Source organism: Hemibagrus wyckioides, linkage group LG21, assembly GCF_019097595.1.
Source record: "Hemibagrus wyckioides isolate EC202008001 linkage group LG21, SWU_Hwy_1.0, whole genome shotgun sequence".
NCBI lineage: Eukaryota > Metazoa > Chordata > Actinopteri > Siluriformes > Bagridae > Hemibagrus > Hemibagrus wyckioides.
This window is the reverse complement of record NC_080730.1, coordinates 20933735-20947732: the sequence shown is the minus strand read 5'-3', so window position 1 is coordinate 20947732 and position 13998 is coordinate 20933735. Positions and strand designations below refer to the sequence as shown.

General features: G+C 54.6%; 1 protein-coding gene across 2 annotated transcripts in view; it reads right to left on the bottom strand.

Moving 5' to 3' along the window:
• Positions 1–2075: 2075 nt before the first annotated feature.
• capzb (capping actin protein of muscle Z-line subunit beta) overlaps positions 2076–13998 on the bottom strand; it is a 16898-nt gene continuing 4975 nt past the window's right edge. The window contains exons 3-10 of one of the 2 annotated variants that reach the window (XM_058372968.1): positions 13848–13969; positions 13636–13749; positions 13370–13511; positions 13119–13235; positions 12432–12497; positions 9819–9895; positions 5213–5314; positions 2076–2856 (exon numbers count right to left, since the gene is read on the bottom strand). In XM_058372968.1, coding sequence (XP_058228951.1) covers positions 5221–5314; positions 9819–9895; positions 12432–12497; positions 13119–13235; positions 13370–13511; positions 13636–13749; positions 13848–13969 — 732 coding nt within the window. In that variant the 3' untranslated portion in view covers positions 2076–2856; positions 5213–5220. The remainder of the gene's footprint in view (positions 2857–5212; positions 5315–9818; positions 9896–12431; positions 12498–13118; positions 13236–13369; positions 13512–13635; positions 13750–13847; positions 13970–13998) is intronic. The other variant, XM_058372967.1, reaches the window with a different exon arrangement.

Here is a 13998-nt window from a genome sequence, read left to right as displayed (position 1 = left end):
GTATACGAGTGTGTGTATAAGTGTATGAGTGTGTATACGTGTGTGTGTATACGAGTGTGTGTATAAGTGTATGAGTGTGTATACGTGTGTGTATACGAGTGTGTGTATAAGTGTATGAGTGTGTATACGTGTGCGTGTATATGAGTGTGTGTATAAGTGTATGAGTGTGTATACGAGTGTGTGTATAAGTGTATGAGTGTGTATACGTGTGTGTGTATACGAGTGTGTGTATAAGTGTATGAGTGTGTATACGTGTGTGTATACGAGTGTGTGTATAAGTGTATGAGTGTGTATACGTGTGTGTGTATACGAGTGTGTGTATAAGTGTATGAGTGTGTATACGTGTGTGTATACGAGTGTGTGTATAAGTGTATGAGTGTGTATACGTGTGTGTGTATACGAGCGTGTGTATAAATGTATGAGTGTATATGAGTGTGTGTGTGCGTGTACATGAGTGTGTGTATAAGTGTATGAGTGTGTATACGAGTGTGTGTATAAGTGTATGAGTGTGTATACAAGTGTGTGTGTATACGAGTGTGTGTATAAGTGTATGAGTGTGTGTATAAGTGTATGAGTGTGTGTATAAGTGTATGAGTGTGTATACGAGTGTGTGTATAAGTGTATGAGTGTGTGTATAAGTGTATGAGTGTGTATACGAGTGTGTGTATAAGTGTATGAGTGTGTGTATAAGTGTATGAGTGTGTATACGAGTGTGTGTGTATACGTGTGTGTGTATAAGTGTATGAGTGTGTGTATAAGTGTATGAGTGTGTATACGAGTGTGTGTGTATACGAGTGTGTGTATAAGTGTATGAGTGTGTATACGAGTGTGTGTATAAGTGTATGAGTGTGTATACAAGTGTGTGTGTATACGAGTGTGTGTATAAGTGTGTATACGTGTGTGTGTATACGAGTGTGTGTATAAGTGTATGAGTGTGTATACGAGTGTGTGTATAAGTGTATGAGTGTATATGAGTGTGTGTGCGTGTACATGAGTGTGTGTATAAGTGTATGAGTGTGTATATGAGTGTGTGTATAAGTGTATGAGTGTGTATACAAGTGTGTGTGTATACGAGTGTGTGTATAAGTGTATGAGTGTGTATACGAGTGTGTGTATAAGTGTATGAGTGTGTATACAAGTGTGTGTGTATAAGTGTATGAGTGTGTATACGTGTGTGTGTATAAGTGTATGAGTGTGTATACGAGTGTGTGTGTATACGAGTGTGTGTATAAGTGTATGAGTGTGTATACGAGTGTGTGTATAAGTGTATGAGTGTGTATACGTGTGTGTGTATAAGTGTATGAGTGTGTGTATAAGTGTATGAGTGTGTATAAGAGTGTGTGTGTATACGAGTGTGTGTATAAGTGTGTGTGTATACACGAGTGTGTGTATAAGTGTATGTGTGTGTGTATAAGTGTATGTGTGTGTGTATAAGTGTATGAGTGTGTATACGAGTGTGTGTGTATACGAGTGTGTGTATAAGTGTATGAGTGTGTATACGAGTGTGTATAAGTGTATGTGTGTGTGTATAAGTGTATGTGTGTGTGTATATGAGTGTGTGTATAAGTGTATGAGTGTGTATACGAGTGTGTGTATAAGTGTATGAGTGTGTATACGAGTGTGTGTGTATACGAGTGTGTGTATAAGTGTATGAGTGTGTATACACAAGTGTGTGTATAAGTGTATGTGTGTGTGTATAAGTGTATGTGTGTGTGTATAAGTGTATGAGTGTGTATACGAGTGTGTGTGTGTGTGTATATATATGAGTGTGTGTATAAGTGTATGTGTGTGTGTATAAGTGTATGAGTGTGTATACGAGTGTGTGTGTGTTTGTATATATGAGTGTGTGTATAAGTGTATGTGTGTGTGTATAAGTGTATGAGTGTGTATACGAGTGTGTGTGTGTGTGTGTATATATGAGTGTGTGTGGCACTGACAGGCAGGTGTGAAGTTCGCATGTTGCCCAGAGACATCTTGAAGGAACAGAACACACAAAATTAAATAATCTGCAGTGTTGAGTTATGCACTAAACTGCACCCCCCCACACACACACACAGATGTCTGATTATTGTTTATAGCATTTTACAGTTTTTATTGTTGCTGGAGGCTCTAGTAATACATGAACTGTAAGCTTTACAAAAACAAAAAATGACATAATATTCCACCCCCATACAAAACAAAACAAACAAACAAAATAAAAAACAGCAAAACAACAGATCGCCAAGCTTTGGGAGAGAGAGAGAGAGAGAGAGAGAGAGAGAGAGAGTGCTATACAATGGTTAAAGGTCACACACACACTCCTGCAGAACCAATAATAATAATAATAATATTAATAATGATAATTAATAATGATTATACAAGTGCCTTTATAAGAGAGATGTTGTGGGTGTGGCTTATGTGGGGGTGTGGCCTGTATGGGACATGCCCATAGATGCGATTCAAAACGCTACACAAAGAGGCCGGAATCATTGGTGTGAGACAGATGTGTTGCTGCGGGGACAGATGTGTTCCTCTCATTAAGGTAACCGTGGTGATGAGCCAAGCGAGAGAGAGAGAGAGAGAGGGGCGGTGTGAAAGCTGCAGGAAAAAGTGGAAGCTAAAGAAAAAGCCCGAAGCCGAGCGCGTCTCTGCCGTCAGTCGTTCCACAGACAGAGCGCAGCACAGACGAGATGACCAGAAGGAAACTGGACAGAACAAAGAAACGTGAGGGCAGCCGGGGTGGGGGTGGGGGTGGGGGTGGGTGAGGGGGGTGGGGAGTGTCTCTAGCTTTGCTGTTTGCGTTTGTTGAGAGCGTCGATCAGATCGGTCCTCAGAGCCTCCTGCTTGGCTCGAACTGCCGCCAGCGTCTGCACACTCCTGTACAGAGAAACAACACAGGCATGAGGAGTGTACACACACACACACACACACACACACTATATCACCTGTTTAACACTGCTCACACACACACACACACACACACAATATCCCTGCTTCAGGCACATGTGCGTGTTAAACCTTGAAATCTTTAATCATTAGTGTCACAGAATAATCCAGATACACACTGCTACACCTCCATCTGTCTGCTGTTACACCTCTCTACACACACACGCACTCACGCACTCTCACACACACATTCACGCACTCACACACACACACACATTCACGCACTCACACACACACACATTCACGCACTCACACACACACACATTCACGCACTCACACACACACACATTCACGCACTCACACACACACACATTCACGCACTCACACACACACACATTCACGCACTCACACACACACACATTCACGCACTCACACACACACACATTCACGCACTCACACACACACATTCACGCACTCACACACACACATTCACGCACTCACACACACACACATTCACGCACTCACACACATTCACGCACTCACACACACACACATTCACGCACTCACACACACACACATTCACGCACTCACACACACATTCACGCACTCACACACACACGCACTCACACTCACGCACTCTCACACACACATTCACGCACTCTCACACACACACATTCACGCACTCTCACACACACATTCACGCACTCACACACACACACACACACATTCACGCACTCACACACACACATTCACGCACTCACACACATTCACGCACTCACACACACACATTCACGCACTCACACACACACACATTCACGCACTCTCACACACACATTCACGCACTCACACACACACACACATTCACGCACTCACACACACACATTCACGCACTCACACACACACATTCACGCACTCACACACACACATTCACGCACTCACACACACACATTCACGCACTCACACACACACATTCACGCACTCACACACACACATTCACGCACTCACACACACACATTCACGCACTCACACACACACACATTCACGCACTCACACACACACACCCTCTCTCTCTCATAGTAATGTGATTACACTTGTACACGACAGAATCTAGACAAATAGTTTAAAAGAAATAAAATGAACCCTAAGAAGGTGTCCACTAAAAGGTCAGTTATTTACATAATGTCCTGCTGGGTTCCATCAGAATGTGGTTCACCTGCAAGAGAACTTAAAGATATGTGGGCGGAGCTAGAAACAGCGTACACACATACAATAAATCAAACCTCTTTGGCTTCACCTCAGCTCTCACACCCAGACTTAAGAGGGTCTGAACAGTGCACTAGGGGATCGGGGACGTGCACTAGGGGAACGGGGACGTGCACTAGGGGAACGGGGACGTGCACTAGGGGAACGGGGACGTGCACTAGGGGATCGGGGACGTGCACTAGGGGAACGGGGACGTGCACTAGGGGATCGGGGACGTGCACTAGGGGATCGGGGACGTGCACTAGGGGATCGGGGACGTGCACTAGGGGAACGGGGACGTGCACTAGGGGAACGGGGACGTGCACTAGGGGAACGGGGACGTGCACTAGGGGATCGGGGACGTGCACTAGGGGATCGGGGACGTGCACTAGGGGATCGGGGACGTGCACTAGGGGAACGGGGACGTGCACTAGGGGATCGGGGACGTGCACTAGGGGAACGGGGACGTGCACTAGGGGATCGGGGACGTGCACTAGGGGATCGGGGACGTGCACTAGGGGAACGGGGACGTGCACTAGGGAACGGGGCGTGCACTAGGGAACGGGGACGTGCACTGAGAACGGGGACGTGCACTAGAGAACGGGGACGTGCACTAGGGGTTCCGGGACGTGCACTAGGGGAGGGGGGACGTGCACTAGGGGAACGGGGACGTGCACTAGGGGAACGGGGACGTGCACTAGGGGAACGGGGACGTGCACTAGGGGAACGGGGACGTGCACTATGTAGCCTGTTCAGGCCTGTAACATGTGGTTTGGGACACAGCCTAGAGACATTCAGTCAGGAGAGCAGAGCAGATGAGATGATGAACAGAACATCCAAAACTTCTCTCTGCACAAAGTGAGTAAAGGAGAAACCAGAGCCTGCAGGTCTGTCTTGTGAAACAACATGCCATGATGTCATCATACCACACCCACCCGAGACTCCACCCACTGTCACAATGCACATCTGGTGTTAGTTAGTAAAACTGCAATAAACACCAGTATTAGTGTGTGAACACATCAAACGGTTCTCACTTCCAAGTCTGTGCGAGTGGCATGCGCACACACACACACACACACACACACACACCGAGCGAGCCCTATACCTCCAGCCCTATTCTATGAAGATCTGGCGCTGAGTGAGAACCTGAGAGAGCTCTCGCTGCAGCTGCCTGTACTTCTGATTATCAGGGAGAGACTCAATAGATCTGAAAACACCACACAGACGGGGGGAGAGAGAGAGAGAGAGAGAGAGACAGAGCGAGAGAGAGACAGAGCGACAGAGCGAGAGAGACAGCGAGACAGAGAGAGAGAGCGCGAGAGAGAGACAGAGAGGAGAGAGAGAGAGAGAGACAGAGAGCGAGAGAGAGAGAGAGAGACAGAGAGAGACAGAGAGCGAGAGAGAGAGAGACAGAGCGAGAGAGAGAGAGACAGAGCGAGAGAGAGAGAGACAGAGCGAGAGAGAGAGAGACAGAGAGCGAGAGACAGAGAGCGAGAGACAGAGCGAGAGAGAGACAGAGAGACAGAGCGAGAGAGAGACAGAGACAGAGCGAGAGAGAGACAGAGCGAGAGAGAGACAGCGCGAGACAGAGCGAGAGAGAGACAGAGAGACAGAGCGAGAGAGAGACAGAGAGACAGAGCGAGAGAGACAGAGAGACAGCGAGACAGAGCGAGAGAGGAGAGAGAGAGAGAGAGAGAGAGAGAGACAGAGAGCGAGAGAGAGACAGAGAGAGAGAGAGAGCGAGAGACAGAGCGAGAGAGAGACAGAGCGAGAGAGAGAGAGACAGACAGAGAGACAGAGAGCGAGAGACAGAGCGAGAGACAGAGAGCGAGAGAGAGAGCGCGAGAGCGAGAGAGACAGAGAGCGAGAGAGAGAGCGCGAGAGCGAGAGAGAGACAGAGAGCGAGAGAGAGAGAGAGACAGAGAGCGAGAGAGAGAGAGAGACAGAGAGCGAGAGAGAGAGAGAGACAGAGAGCGAGAGAGAGAGAGAGACAGAGAGCGAGAGAGAGAGAGAGACAGAGAGCGAGAGACAGAGCGAGAGACAGAGAGCGAGAGAGAGAGCGCGAGAGCGAGAGAGACAGAGAGCGAGAGAGAGAGCGCGAGAGCGAGAGAGAGACAGAGAGCGAGAGAGAGAGAGAGAGAGAGACAGAGACAGAGCGAAGCGAAGAGAGACGAGAGAGAGAGAGCGCGAGAGCGAGAGAGACAGAGAGCGAGAGAGAGAGCGCGAGAGCGAGAGAGCGAGAGAGAGACAGAGAGCGAGAGAGAGAGACAGAGAGCGAGAGAGAGAGACAGAGAGCGAGAGAGAGAGACAGAGAGCGAGAGAGAGAGACAGAGAGCAAGAGAGAGAGCGAGAGAGAGACAGAGCGAGAGAGAGAGACAGAGAGACAGCGAGACAGAGAGAGAGAGAGACAGAGAGACAGCGAGAGAGAGAGACAGAGAAAGACAGTTATGATATGAAAAATGTAAAAAACACAAATACAGATAAGATGAAAGCATTAAAGGATGAAAGAAAACAGAATACATCAGAGGAAGAGTGTAAAGGATTTTATGAAATCAGCATGAATAATACACAAACTCTACCACACTCATTCACGCAAACACACACACATCATGGGCACTGCATAAACACACACACGCATCGCACACACTCCACACTCACGCACACTGCAGCACACACACCTGCGCACACGCACACACTGCCTGCCACCTCACACACACACACACACACACCTGCACACACACACACTGCGTACCTGCAGCACACACCTGCACTTGTACACACCTGCATACGCAGCCTACACAACACCTTTTGCACCTGCATACGCACACCTGCCTTGTGTATGTACCTGCGCACCTGCGTGTCATAACCTAGCGTGGCGTATGGCCTGCGTGCGCACCTGCAGCACACACACCTGCTGCGCACACACATGCACACACCTGCACATCAGCATGGGTGCCTGCCCACACGCATCAGCGTGAACCTGCACGCACTTGCATGAACCAGCATTGACACGCATCAGCATGAATAACGTAGCATGGGTCTTGTGAGCATGAATAACGTAGCATGAATAACGTAGCGTAGCATGGAGACGCGCCTGCGCCATGAACCGCACGCCCCATGGACCTGCACCCATGGAGCCTGACCCATGAATACCTGCGCCGCATCAGACCTTGCACTTAGCATGGACCACGCCGCGTAGACCTGCGCCGCGTGGACACGCATGTGCCATGTATGCACGCCCAGCATAGACACGCACGCCGTGGCACCTGCGTGCGCATGAACCACCTGCGCCATGCGTAACGACGCACCTGCGCGTAGCATGAACCACCTGTGGGACGTGCGTGGCCACCTGCGGCCAACGTACGCCTGCCTGCGTAGCATGAGACCTGCCTGCGCACCTGCGCATGCATGGACCTGCGTAGCATGAGACCTGCGTGCAGACCTGCGTGGCATGGCCTGCCTGCGTGAATAACGCACCTGCGTAACGTAGACCTTGGCATGAACCTGCGCCGCCCCAGCGTCAGCATGGGACCCCCCCGCCCCAGATCATCATGGACCCCACTTGCCCCCAGCGATCAGCGCCCCACCCCAGCGGCGCATGGACGCCCCCCACCCCAGATCGTCATGGACGCGCCCCCGCCCCAGCGTCATGGACCCCCCGCCCCAGATCAGCATGGACCCCCGCCCCAGCGCGCATGGGCCTTTGCGATCAGCGTGGGCCCCCGCCCCAGCGTCATGGACGCCCCACTTGCGATCAGCGTGGACCGCCCCCCGCCCCAGCGATCATGGACCCCCCCGACAGCGTGGACCTTGCCCCCGCCCCACTTGCATCATGGACGCCCCGCCCCCAGCGATCAGCGTGGACCGCCCCGCCCCCGCGATCATGGACGCGCCCCCGCCCCAGATCAGCGTGGACACGCCCCCCGCCCCAGCGATCGGCGTAGACGCCCCCGCCCAGATCGCGTGGACGCGCCCCCCGCCCCAGCGATCGCATGGACGCGCCCCGCCCCGGACGCCACCGCCCATGGGACTTGCCCCGCCCCGATCGTGGACCGCCCCCTTCGCATGGACGCCCCCCCCACGATCATGGACCGCGCCGCCCCCAGCATCGTGGATGCGCCCCAGCCTTGCGATCAATGGACCGCGCCCCGCCCCCAGCGTCAGCATGACCCCCACCAGATTGACCACGCCCCGCCAGACCGCCCCCATGGATCCGTGGACACCCCGCCCCAGCATGGACCGCCCCCGCCCCAGCGATCAGCGGACCGCCCCCTTGCCCGGATCATGGACGCGCCCCCGCCCCAGTGCGCCTTTGCGATCATGGACGCGCCCCGCCCCCAGCATGGACACCCCCGCCCCAGCGATCAGCGTGACCGCCCCCCCGCCCCAGATCGCGTGGTGCGCTTTGCCCCATTTGGCGATCAGCATGGACGCGCCACCCGCCCCAGCGTCGCATGGACGCGCCCCCTTTGGCCCCAGCGATCAGCATGGACGCGCCCCGCCCCCGCCGTCATGGACGCCCCCGCCCCAGATCAGCGGATGCCCCCGCCCTTGCGATCATGGACGCCCCGCCCCAACGTGGACCCCCCGCCCCAGATCGCACGCGCCCCGCCCCTTGCGTGGACGCCCCATGGACGCGCCCCCGCCCCATGGACCTTTGCCGTGGACCTTTGCACCCGCATGACGCCCCACTGGACCGCCCCCCACCTGTTGCGCCCCGCGCCCAGCGCCCCCAGATCTTGCCCCCCATCATGGACGCGCCCCCGCCCCCGGCGTGGACGCGCCCCCGCCCCGACTCAGCGTGGACACGCCCCCGCCCTTGCGATCAGCGTGGACGCCCCCTTGCGATCATGGACGCGCCACCCCCCAACGTCAGCGTGGGCGCCCCCTTTGCCACCGCATCAGCGGGCACTTCCCCCGCCGCAGCGATCATGGGCGCCCCCGCCCCCACGATCATGGAGCGCCGCCCCCGCATCGCGTGGACGCCCCCGCCCACTCCTCATGACGCCCCCGCCCCCGCATCAGCATGACGCCCCCCCATCTCCATGAGCCGCCCCGCATCGCGTTGGCGCCCCCACATCAACATGGGCCCCCCACACTCTCATGAAACACCCACACTCTCATGACACCTCCTCATGGAAACCTGCCCCACACTCCATGAGCACCCCACACTCTCCATAAACACCCCCCACCTCCTCCATAAACACCCTCCATCACCCCCACACCTCCCATGACACACACCCACACCCACACTCAGCATAAACACACCCACACCCACACTCCATGGCATGAAACACACCCACACCCACCTCATGCAAACACACCCACCTCCATGAAACACACCCACACTCCATAGAGCACACCCACACTCACGCAAACACACACACACTCACGCAAACACACACACACTCACGCAAACACACACACACTCACGCAAACACACACACACTCACGCAAACACACACACACTCACGCAAACACACACACACTCACGCAAACACACACACACGCACGCAAACACACACACACTGTATGCATAACACACACACTGCATAGCATGCATAAACACACACACTGCATGCTCAAACACACACACACACACATGTATAAACACACACACGCACGCAAACACACACACTCACGCAAACACACACACTCACGCAAACACACACACTCACGCAAACACATACACACACACATCTCCACTGTACCTCAGGCCATTGACGATGTCCTTGGTCTTGCCAAAATAGATCTCATTGAGGGTGGAGCGGATCTTATTCTCCATGTCCTACACACACACACACACACACAAAATCAGTGCTTACACTGGTCTACTCAATCAGACAAAGTAATAACACGAGAGTATGGTGTGTTACAGTGTGTTGTGTCACGGTGTGGCGGTGGTGCGTGTGTGTCACGGTGTGGCGGTGGTGCGTGTGTGTCACGGTGTGGCGGTGGTGCGTGTGTGTCACGGTGTGGCGGTGGTGCGTGTGTGTCACGGTGTGGCGGTGGTGCGTGTTGTGTCACGGTGTGGCGGTGGTGCGTGTTGTGTCACGGTGTGGCGGTGGTGCGTGTTGTGTCACGGTGTGGCGGTGGTGCGTGTGCGTCACGGTGTGGCGGTGGTGCGTGTGCGTCACGGTGTGGCGGTGGTGCGTGTGCGTCACGGTGTGGCGGTGGTGCGTTGTGTCAATGTTACGGTGTGGCGGTGGTGCGTTGTGTCAATGTTACGGTGTGGCGGTGGTGCGTTGTGTCAATGTTACGGTGTGGCGGTGGTGCGTTGTGTCAATGTTACGGTGTGGCGGTGGTGCGTTGTGTCACGGTGTGGCGGTGGTGCGTTGTGTCACGGTGTGGCGGTGGTGCGTTGTGTCACGGTGTGGCGGTGGTGCGTTGTGTCACGGTGGTGCGTTGTGTCACGGTGTGGCGGTGGTGCGTTGTGTCACGGTGTGGCGTTGTGTCACGGTGTGGCGGTGGTGCGTTGTGTCAATGTTACGGTGTGGCGGTGGTGCGTTGTGTCACGGTGTGGCGGTGGTGCGTTGTGTCACGGTGTGGCGGTGGTGCGTTGTGTCACGGTGTGGCGGTGGTGCGTTGTGTCACGGTGTGGCGGTGGTGCGTTGTGTCACGGTGTGGCGTTGTGTCACGGTGTGGCGTTGTGTCACGGTGTGGCGGTGGTGCGTTGTGTCAATGTCACGGTGTGGCGGTGGTGCGTTGTGTCAATGTTACGGTGTGGCGGTGGTGCGTTGCGTCACGGTGTGGCGGTGGTGCGTTGCGTCACGGTGTGGCGGTGGTGCGTTGCGTCACGGTGTGGCGGTGGTGCGTTGCGTCACGGTGTGGCGGTGGTGCGTTGCGTCACGGTGTGGCGTTGTGTCACGGTGTGGCGGTGGTGCGTTGTGTCAATGTTACGGTGTGGCGGTGGTGCGTTGTGTCACGGTGTGGCGGTGGTGCGTTGTGTCACGGTGTGGCGGTGGTGCGTTGTGTCACGGTGTGGCGGTGGTGCGTTGTGTCACGGTGTGGCGGTGGTGCGTTGTGTCACGGTGTGGCGTTGTGTCACGGTGTGGCGTTGTGTCACGGTGTGGCGGTGGTGCGTTGTGTCAATGTCACGGTGTGGCGGTGGTGCGTTGTGTCAATGTTACGGTGTGGCGGTGGTGCGTTGCGTCACGGTGTGGCGGTGGTGCGTTGCGTCACGGTGTGGCGGTGGTGCGTTGCGTCACGGTGTGGCGGTGGTGCGTTGCGTCACGGTGTGGCGGTGGTGCGTTGCGTCACGGTGTGGCGTTGTGTCACGGTGTGGCGGTGGTGCGTTGTGTCACGGTGTGGCGGTGGTGCGTTGTGTCACGGTGTGGCGGTGGTGCGTTGTGTCACGGTGTGGCGGTGGTGCGTTGTGTCACGGTGTGGCGGTGGTGCGTTGTGTCACGGTGTGGCGGTGGTGCGTTGTGTCACGGTGTGGCGTTGTGTCACGGTGTGGCGGTGGTGCGTTGTGTCAATGTTACGGTGTGGCGGTGGTGCGTTGCGTCACGGTGTGGCGGTGGTGCGTTGCGTCACGGTGTGGCGGTGGTGCGTTGCGTCACGGTGTGGCGGTGGTGCGTTGCGTCACGGTGTGGCGTTGTGTCACGGTGTGGCGGTGGTGCGTTGTGTCAATGTTACGGTGTGGCGGTGGTGCGTTGCGTCACGGTGTGGCGGTGGTGCGTTGCGTCACGGTGTGGCGGTGGTGCGTTGCGTCACGGTGTGGCGGTGGTGCGTTGCGTCACGGTGTGGCGGTGGTGCGTTGCGTCACGGTGTGGCGGTGGTGCGTTGCGTCACGGTGTGGCGGTGTTATGGTGTGGCGGTGGTGCGTTGTGTTGCGGTGGTGCGTTGTGGCGGTGGTGCGTTGTGTCGCGGTGGTGCGTTGTGTCGCGGTGGTGCGTTGTGTCGCGGTGGTGCGTTGTGTCGCGTTGTGGCGGTGGTGCGTTGTGTCGCGTTGTGGCGGTGGTGCGTTGTGTCGCGTTGTGGCGGTGGTGCGTTGTGTCGCGGCGTGGCGGTGGTGCGTTGTGTCGCGGCGTGGCGGTGGTGCGTTGTGTCGCGGCGTGGCGGTGGTGCGTTGTGTCGCGGCGTGGCGGTGGTGCGTTGTGTCGCGGTGTGGCGGTGGTGCGTTGTGTCGCGGTGTGGCGGTGGTGCGTTGTGTCGCGGTGTGGCGGTGGTGCGTTGTGTCGCGGTGTGGCGGTGGTGCGTTGTGTCGCGGTGTGGCGTTGTGTGGCGGTGGTGCGTTGTGTCGGGGTGTGGCGTTGTGTGGCGGTGGTGCGTTGTGTGGCGGTGGTGCGTGTGTGTGGCGGTGGTGCGTGTGTGTGTTTTACCTCGACCAGGCGTCCGATGTTGGCGATGTGTGGTGAGGACTCGCTGACTGTCTCATCTTTCTCCATCTGTGGAACGAGAGATCAGGATGTAAAGAAGAGAGAGACAAATAGAATGATAGATACAGAGAAATAGAGAGAGAGAGAGAGAGATCAGGATTAAATATAAATGATGTTGAGGTGGTTGCAGCTGCTCTTTAACAGAGACCCACACTAACTTTGGTTTGTTAGAGGAGACATAACACCATCTCTCTCTCTCTCTCGGAGACAGAAGGTTTATAATAATTACACTCTGCACTAATGACAAGTGTTCTTTCAGCAGGAGCTGAGTGTGAAACAGGAAGTGTCTGGTGCTCTCAGACGGAGGTGTGTTCTACTCGTCCTGTCACATGACCCTGTTCCACACACTGCAGGAGCTCACACTCTTATTTATCTGTCAAAGATTTCAGCCCGGATATAACAGCTTCACACATCACAGGTCAATGAGCACCAAACGGCTTCACACTGAGCTGTGTCACACATGTAGTGTACACACACACACACACCAAAACCAACCTACAGCCTACATGGTCACCTCTCTCTTTTCCCACTCTGGTCATTAGGGTTACCCATCTCTCACTGAGGTTACCTGATTGTTGCACTTATCTTTGTCTGTCAGTCTTTCTAAGTTTACCTGGTTGCTATGGTTACCTGTCGAGTGAGGCTTCCTCCCAGGTTCATGGTTCCAGAGCCAGTTTTGGTTGTCTGCAGCCACAGCATCACCGTGGAGGTGAGTTTATAATGAGCAGTGCGGCCACTTGACTTCTCCTGAGACACAGAGAGAGATAGAGTGAGACAGTGTGTGTGTGTGTGTGTGTGTGTGAGTGTATGTATGTGTGTGAGCTTGAATAATCAAGTTCATTACAGGTAGAACTCCATTTCCCAGCATGCCGAGCTCTCACCTGCACCTCCACCACATGAATGGAATCCCAGCAGCCCTTGATTTTTTTGGAGCCATCTCCAGCCTTCTTAATGAGGATGACTCCGGCAAACCCATGATCCAGATCCCACAGGTACACGGAGGACACGCCTCCCTCAAAATACCTAATACATACATATACACATCAAGAGCTGTTCAGAGAAGAACCAGGTACAGGGTTCAGAGAAGAACCAGCAGAACAAATTACTGGCACCAACACGGGTAGCAGCGTGATTTAAACACACTCACAGGTCTCTGTATTGGTCGAAGGCATTGTTGGCCTCCACCTCCAGCTTCCTCAGACGGGCCGAGGGCATGGCACCATCATCAATTGGGGGCTCATATTTATTACTCCATGGAGATCTAAAAGAACACACACACAGTTCAGGCCGATGTCATCAACAGCAGTGTGGTTGTGGGAGTGATTTAGCACAGGGCCACAGTGCAGTTCTGATTCTGACCTGTAGGAGTCTCCATCACGGTTGTAGTCACAGAGAAGATAATCTTTCCCAACCACTTTGTCTCTGGCGATCTTCAGAGGCTGATCCACAGAAGAGAGCAGATCCTCACACAGGCTGGGCACCTACACACACACAGTTAAGTAAATGGGGA